At 36.5% G+C, this 8,506-nt stretch overlaps 1 protein-coding gene across 1 annotated transcript; it reads right to left on the bottom strand.

Annotated features, from left to right (window-relative positions):
- Positions 1-7,638: 7,638 nt before the first annotated feature.
- On the bottom strand, positions 7,639-8,177 carry LOC131152139 (flowering-promoting factor 1-like protein 3). Its single transcript, XM_058103813.1, has one exon. The coding sequence runs from the start codon at positions 8,117-8,119 to the stop codon at positions 7,790-7,792; it is 330 nt and encodes a 109-aa protein (XP_057959796.1). The 5' UTR covers positions 8,120-8,177; the 3' UTR covers positions 7,639-7,789.
- Between the last annotated feature and the right edge of the window lie 329 nt (positions 8,178-8,506).

Below are 8,506 nucleotides of genomic sequence, written 5' to 3'. Positions count from 1 at the left end.
TAACTTTAAATATGGGGAAAAAAATCAAATTTTCATTTTGTTTGCCTCTGTTTGGTGAATTTCAGCAAACCTGAAGCTCTGATACCATTGATGGGTGGAGGGGACTCACTCAATCATTGGTTGTGATTGAAACTCAGTGAGGATTATACTCAATTTGCAAAAATAAACACTCAATTGATTTCAATCTGAAAAATTATAGAGGAATTCAAAATGTAACAACCTGCTTATCTAATCATATAATAAAACATAATAAATAAAATAGTCAACCCGAACCCATGGGTAGTGGGGACACTTGTCATACACAGTGGAACCTAAGTAGCAGTAAATGTAAAACGTCATTATCATAACCATAAAAGATATAATAATCCATAGACATGGTGTTTATATACAATCTCCCAAAATATCCAAAAATATATCTAGGACCCCACAGCAAAAATCTCCTGATCCTAGTACAAGACTTACCCTTCTAACGGGGTAGCACAATAGACTCAATGGCAGCCATGACCCGTCGGTCCTTCTGGGTTTCATAAAAATCATTTAATATTCAAGGGTGAGACACTTCTCAGTAAGGGAAAATAAACTAAATACAGATGTGCGTCAACATGAATATTTAATGATAATATAGATATACAGTACATTCTTCATACAAGAAAACATTAATCATTTAATAACTGCATAAACGTATACCTTCATATTTTTAATAAATCATACAAATCATAACTGTCTGGTATAGCTAATAATACTGAAAACATACCCAAAATGAATAGTTAGTTAATGTCATGTATTACCCCCCATGACAGGTTGTGCAGCCCGAAGGCAGGACCAACAATGGTTGGTCGACCACTGCCAAGTTAAAAATGTCTGTAAGTACAATGAGCCCACCACACCCTGGTCTGGACTGCCACGTGGATGTCTACAACTCTACATTGAAAGTCATATCGACTATCCATCTCTCACCCCCTCGTGGGGTGGTTAGCATCAATCTAAACATAGATATCTGATCTATATAGCTACGGTATCGTGCTCCTGAACTGAATTAAACTAACATTTAGGTTCTGATAACATATAATACATGATAATATAGCATTTAACATAAATGGATTGGTAACATTTTTATACTTTCATAAATACAGCCTTGCGCTGAACATTTCGTAAACACGACCTCATGCCGAATCATTTCATAAACACGCCATTGCGCCAAAAACATATAAATACATGGCTTTGCGCCGAAAATCTCATACATATCATTTTGAGTAAATAAGTCATTTATCATGTACTTCAAAATTATCATATACTACATTATTTCATAATTCCTGAAAACATGCTTATTCATAAAATTTCCCTATCATAATATTTTCACACAAAATAATATTCATGCCACACAGTACTGCATAGAACCATACGTTTTACTCAAAAATCATATTTTCTGGCATCTCATACTAATATACGTACATTTCAACATAATAGCAGTATTTTCCCAAACATGCATTATTACCAATTTCCTCACATATATTATACATGCTTCCTGAAAATAAATTTTCTAATAAATAATAATAATAATAATAATAATAATAATAATAATAATAATAATGATAATAATAATAATAATAATATAATTTGCATTGAAAATCACTGCTTTAGTTTACTCCCTTACCTGACACTGGAAAGAAACCCCCTAAAATACCGATCCTGCACTCGCAGGGTTCCCCGAATAACACCCTGAAACCAACAATTTTCAAAACTAAATTTCGATATTTCACGTGAATATCGTTTCCTATAACTATGAAAAGACCAAATTTGACATAAAAAGTCTTACCTCAACTCAGTGATGAATTTCTACTCGCTTCCACCAACGATCCGCTCCAGTAGAGTTGGAGAGAACTTCCCCATGAGCGTCGTGGTGGCCTCAGATTGTCGATCCGGCAAACGGCGGAACCAAAATCGAAGAAAGAGGAGAGAGGAACAGTAGAGGAGAGAGAGAGTAAGAAATTTTCTGATTTTTTCTACGTTTAAACTAAGTTTTAGGCAATTTATACTTCGGGACTCGTCGACGAGCCACGTCACCTCGTCGACGAGTCCTGTAGAAAGTTCGTCAACGAACCTACACCCTCGTCAATGAATTTCAGACTTCCCAAAAATCTTCTCTCGGTATCTTCTCGTCGACAAGATCTTGAAGAACCCTCATCGATGAAACCCCTGTGTTCGTCAATAAGGCCTGGAAAAATTTCTTGAATTACACCCCAAAGTGTAACGTCGTTGACGAAATCAGCTGCCTCCTTCTGTTACTGTTTTCATTTTCCTCTCTTATAATTATTATTTAAATATCATTATTCTTCGAGTCATTACACAAAATACACAAACACTTCTTCTCACTGGTTAATGTCTCTCTCTACACCATATATTACATTACACACACACACACACATCTATTTATAGCAAATGATGAATGGTAGGTAAGATTAAATTCAAACAAGTAGGCTGATTGGTGAAGGTAGGTTGCCTATTTTCTACTGCAATTCAACAACAGTAGGCTGGGGTTAGTGGAGCTACTGCCGTCAAATTTTGTTGTCACCGTTAAGTTTAATTTTAATCTTCAACAACTAATAATTTAAATTAATTTTATAATATAAAAGTATTGAAAAAGAAAGTGATATAAAGTTGTTGAGTTTGGATTGTCTTTTAAAATATTATTTAGTGAAAAATCAATAGAGGAAAAAGAGAAAGAGGTAAAAGGAAAAGAAAAAGAAAAAAAAAAAGACCTAAAAAAATTTTGGTGGCAAGACTATGGATCAAAGGTTCAAATTTAATGTATAACATGAATAATGGGGAGTCCTTAATCATTGGAAAGAGGATGGGGGAACGTGTCCAAAGCCATCCACTACACGTGGCATGGGGTTAGACATGGTGGAATGGGGGAATTATATTGTTGGGAGTACTGTGATGTGGAACTCTTTTTGGTCGGGAAAATTCAAGCAATGTACAAAGCCCACTCTGCAAAATGGCATATGAACACATAAGTGATGACAAGACAAAAGCTAGCTCTTTGCCTCCCATTCCCATTCCCATTCCCATCGAAATCAAAAACTCACCACAAGACAAATGGGATCTCTCTCCTTCGCCATTCCCGCCCTGGCCTCCATATGTTCATATGCATATGCCTATCTTTCTATCTAGCTACGTGGATAGGATCAATCAATCGATCCTCCTACTGCAACCTCAAGCTATCTGCCTATAGCTAGCCAGCTACTTCCTCCTCCCCATACCCCCGCCCCTACATCCCTTCTTTTCTGTCCGCAAGAATAATTGAACTTCTCTCTTTCTTTTGGAACATCTTCAAGACATGGCAATGGCCACTTGCCCATCCCCCTCTCCCCCCCCCCCCCCCCCAATACAGAGAGAGAGAGAGAGAGTATATATATATATATATATGTGTGTGTGTGTGTGTGTGTGTGTGAAAGAATTTTGAGGTAGACCATGCAATGAATATAATGAGGGAGGTAGCTAGCTAGGAATGGGCGTGGACTAGCATGAGAGAGGGAGAAAAGATCGCTTTCTTTTTTGGGGGAAGGGTTAAATAGACACATGATGATAAGTGTCTTATCCAGCAGGGCGGAGATGAGAGGAGAGTCGTCAGTGACAATGAACTTCGTCAATAGACTCAACCTAGCTTGGGTCGAGGCACTCTCTGATCAGAGGAGACATGTCTTTATATATATATATATATATAGTCTCTATTAACTTTCGAGCTGGGCGGCTATATGTGTGTGTGTATATATATATATATATATATATATATATACTGGCTAGCTGTAGCTAGGGAAATAAGCATGCATGCACATGCTATTTGGATTTTCGGCATGGTACGTACCCTTTACGTATTGCTTTTTGTACGTAATCTATATCTACATGCATGCACGTACATGCGTATACGTTCTACAAGAGTTCAAAATACCTGTACCTGTCATGCCCAAGTTGGACGGTGGAATTCTCCCACCCCCAAAACAAAGAAAAGAAAAGAAAAGAAGAGTAGCGTGAAAATCTTTTCAGCCTGTCCATGCAGGAGTTATTTGTCCTCCTGCTGTTTGTTTTTGTTTAATTATTTTTCAGTGCAAAGATACCAAGCTGATCATGTCAGGTAGGGGCATTGCCGACTTGGGTAAGTTGCAAACATGCATCTAGACATTGTTTTGACAAAAAAAAAAATTGTTATTGTAGATATTATTTGTTGAAAGGTAGGGTATTTAATTTATTAAAAGATAAAAATTGACTTCAAGAAGAGAATTGAAGTCAACTCACAATAATGTATGTAGTTGTGACTAAGAAAGATAGGAGGAATTCATTGAAGGAGGATGGATATGGAAACAATTTTTCAAAATGACGAATATGTTTTTTATTGTTGCATCCAAGATAATCAAATTATGGTAGAATAAATCATAAATACAAAAAAAAAAAAAAATTGTACTTCAACAAAAATAAAATCATAGTAAAAGAGAGAAATGCTAATATATATGCGTGTGTTTGTGTGTGCATGCATATGTGTTGCACTATTCACTTCGTGCCCGTCAATTCCTCCCTTTTCCATGGCCTCTTGTGCCTTTTCAAAGTTATGTTTCTAATCTTATTGTTTCCATGTAATAAACTCTAAATTTAAGCCTAATATATAATGGTATCCTGAAAAATCAAGTCTAAATCCAATGAAAACTTGCTATTATGTAGCTCAATACACCATTTCTCCTTATAAAGTTTCTACTAATTAAGAAAGAGATATCTTTTTCTCTTTTTTTAAAAGATAATGGCTAAGGATATTCATTAATGAGCAAACCGAGGAACAATACAATAGGAAAATGAGCAGGACAATTACATCCCAATGCAATAAAAGGTAGCAAAATGAGCTGGAAAAACTAAAGGAAATAGCGATTGTAAAAAATAGGCTGCTTCAAACACTTAAAAAAGAGAACCACAACATATCTCCCAAACCATGAGTCGTAGTCCAGAAATTGAATCTGAAGTGTGATCGTGGCAACAGCAGCACAAACAGTGGGCTTTCCACCAATAAGCCAAGACCACCCCCAATCTGTAGCAGGAAAAGCAGGCCTGCGACAAATCATACAAATCCGTAGAGAGGCTTACACTCACTCTGAAGAAGGCCCCCATTGAACTCCTAAATCGGACAAAATTGATTATAATTCTTCCCTATTCAGGTTTGCGAGAAGAGAGTATGATCTAAACCATAGAAATAGATTATCAAGACATCTAGAAAGGACCTCCGCAAATGAGGAAGAGGAGTCCCTAAAATTCCTTTTATTTTTTTATTTCCATAAGAAAGAGATATCTTTCTTTTACTGTGCTCATTGTATGGTTCGTGACTCTTCCTCTCAATATTAAGATATGAAATAGTAGTAACGATATAAGAATCATCATTAATAATAAGTTGACACCACTAATATGATCCGAGTAGTAATGATGATTGTTGATTTTTAGTAATGATTTTGGTGATCAATCACCATGTACGGAGAGGGAGGAAAGAATGAATTGTCATTTGATTTAATTGCTAAACCTACCATTAAAAAAATCTCTTATTTATAAACATTAAGTTGTAAATGATACTTTTTCAAACAAACTACACCGTTTAAAGAGATGTCTCTTCAAATGAATGTGATTATTGCTAATTATTCTCTACATGCAGTACGTCAATTCTTTAAAACTTCTACGAGCTTTAATTTAAGGTCATGTCATTCACAAGAATCATATACCCCCTTGATTCCACAAACCAAAAGAAGAAATACAATTCCATTTTAGGTTTGATTCTGTAAATCAAAAGAGAGATTATTTTTTATTTGGAAGCTCACCATGTATTTTCCTTTCTATGAAGAATTTCATTGCGCTATTGGTATCTAGGTAAACATATAGTCATATTATATATGCATGTTCTAGTAGGTAAGGTCGTATCCTATGAATACGCGACATAATGTCATATCGAAATCTAAATATTTAATTAATTTATCTTATTTCAATTCATCTCAAGCATTATTAATTAATTAGTTTTATACTCATTAGTACTTTTAGCCTAAATTCATGGTAGCCAGCTAGCTACATATATACACGTTTGTATATATTGGACAATTTAATTTGGGAAATTCAAATTGAAAATACACACTAGGGTGTGTGTGTGTGTGTGTAATTATATATTTTTTTATTAATTAAGGTGTAGATTGTTTATTAATAATTGTTAATTATGAATATGGGGATTGTGATTGATTTGATTATGTACGTGGGAGAGAATTAAGGCATATGCAGGAGCCCACAATGAGAATGAGCCATATATATAAATGGCCGAGGGGATATGTATGAGTCCACTAATTGGTTAATTATAAAATATTAACACATGGCATCTCTCCGTTGTTACTAAGCAAAGCTAATCGCATCAAGTACTTCCTCCCTGTAGCTAATTCCATCCTACCTTATTACTTCCAAAGATTGAACTTCCCTTTTTAAAATAAAAAAAAATCCAACTCATTAATTAAATAATAATATTTTATATAAATATCTAACTACGATATTTATAAATATACGTTCATAAAAATATATGTAAAGAAGTTTAAAACATATAAATAAAAGTTGAAGTAATTAACAAATCATTAGATATATGTCCAGTCGGGTTGGCTCAAATGATAAGGGTGACTTGTGATTTTGATGATCCCAACAACACGAGTTTAATTCTCCCATGAAAGTTTACTCTGATGAATTACCAAGGGTGCGTCAATGGGCGGGCTGCTTTAACCCCCGCCCATAGTATTCAAAATGGCGTGATAGTGGCTGAAGTCTCCGGGTTATCAAAAAACAAAAAAAAAAAACGTTAGATATCCAGAAGAGGTCATTTTTTTGGGGGTGGGGAGCGGGCAAGTTGTATATTTGTTGAGAGGATGATTCAGTCAATAGATAATTTGAACCAGCTGAGTCTCTCCTTGCCATCATTCATCAAGATGCATGCATATATGGGAGTAGCTACCTACCTACCAACTTAGCTACCTATTTACTCTCTCTCTCTCTCTCTCTCTCTCTCTCTCTCTCTCTCTCTCTCTCTCTCTCTCTCTCTCTCTCTCTCTCTCTCTCTATATATATATATATATATATAAATTAATTAAATTCTAATCCGATAATATGATTAATTAATTAATTAAAAGCTCATTTAGTTTAATTTCCATTGCATCATCATCACTCCTACCCACAAACTTAGGGTAGCTAGCTAGTAATTTGCAGACACCAAGCAAAGCAATTACATGCATTACCCTACAAATAATTTTTTTCCCGAGACAAATAGCCCACAAGCTTCAACATAATTCACCTACATTCTCTCTCACTCACATATACACGCCTACCCACATGGCCAAAACCCCAAAATAAACAAATAAGTGAAAAAATAAAGACAGATAATCCCTTACTCCGTACTTAAATATTAAGGATGAGTTCTAATCGAGCCGTCAACTCATATATTTTAAATTTAATTCCTAACGAAATTAAGCCTTGATTTACAAACAAACACCTTTGGCTAGAGATAACTAGTCAATTTACGATCGAAGTCTATCCCAGATTGAGAGAGAGAGAGAGAGAGAGAGAGAGAGAGAGAGAGAGAGATAATGAGATCGAATTGGGTAAATTGATTAATCATAGCACGCAAATCAACAGGAATTTATGTATATAATTAATGGAAGGAAGAATTGAAGCTAGCTAGCTAGCTAGCTGCCGAATTAACTAGCTAGCTGCCTGCATGCATGCATGGATCGATTGGCTACGACGACATGTCCCGAACTTCGAACGCGTTACGGTTCTTGACGACGATATCGTACATGTGCATGGACTTGAACTTGCCGAAATCCTTAGGGAGGGAGATGAGATGAACGGTGGATCTCTTGTGGAACTGCAGCAGCTCCGGGTCGTCGTAGTACCTCTCCCACCCCAGCGAGCTCAGCTTGTTCTCCAGCACCCCGTACGACGTTACCACCTCGTTCGTCGGCAAGTAAACCAGCACTTTCCGACGAGTTCCCGATCCCGTCGACTCCCCGCCCGGGTTCTCCACCAGCCGAATCACCCCGTTCTTGAACACCCAAACACCCGACATACTACTATTCTTTTCTCGACTGGAGAAAAAGAGAAAGAGAGTGGACTTAGGCGGGGAGATGAATTACTTGAAGGAAGAAGAGTAGGGTATATATAGGGGTTTTGGGTATAGGAGTTAGGGGGTGTTTGGACATAGGTGTAGGTGAGGTTGCACGAAGTGCGACCCAGTGGCATGGGGGGGTCAGGGTGTTTGGGAGTGTGGAAGTAGTGTAGAACCATATCTGTTGTGGGCGTAATCGGATTGAGGGGAATCCTGATTCCTTTTCTCCAACTCTTTACCCCACTCTAGGAATCTTTGTTTGGGGGATAGGAAAATAAAAATGGAGATGTATGGAGGTTTTTCTAGAGAAAAGGGTTGCAGAAAATGACTTGTACGAGTGCAGTGTAT

The sequence above is a fragment of the Malania oleifera genome, chromosome 3, assembly GCF_029873635.1.
Source record: "Malania oleifera isolate guangnan ecotype guangnan chromosome 3, ASM2987363v1, whole genome shotgun sequence".
NCBI classification, from domain to species: domain Eukaryota; kingdom Viridiplantae; phylum Streptophyta; class Magnoliopsida; order Santalales; family Ximeniaceae; genus Malania; species Malania oleifera.
The sequence above is the reverse complement of the archived record's forward strand: the minus strand, read 5'-3'. Positions and strand labels throughout refer to the sequence as shown.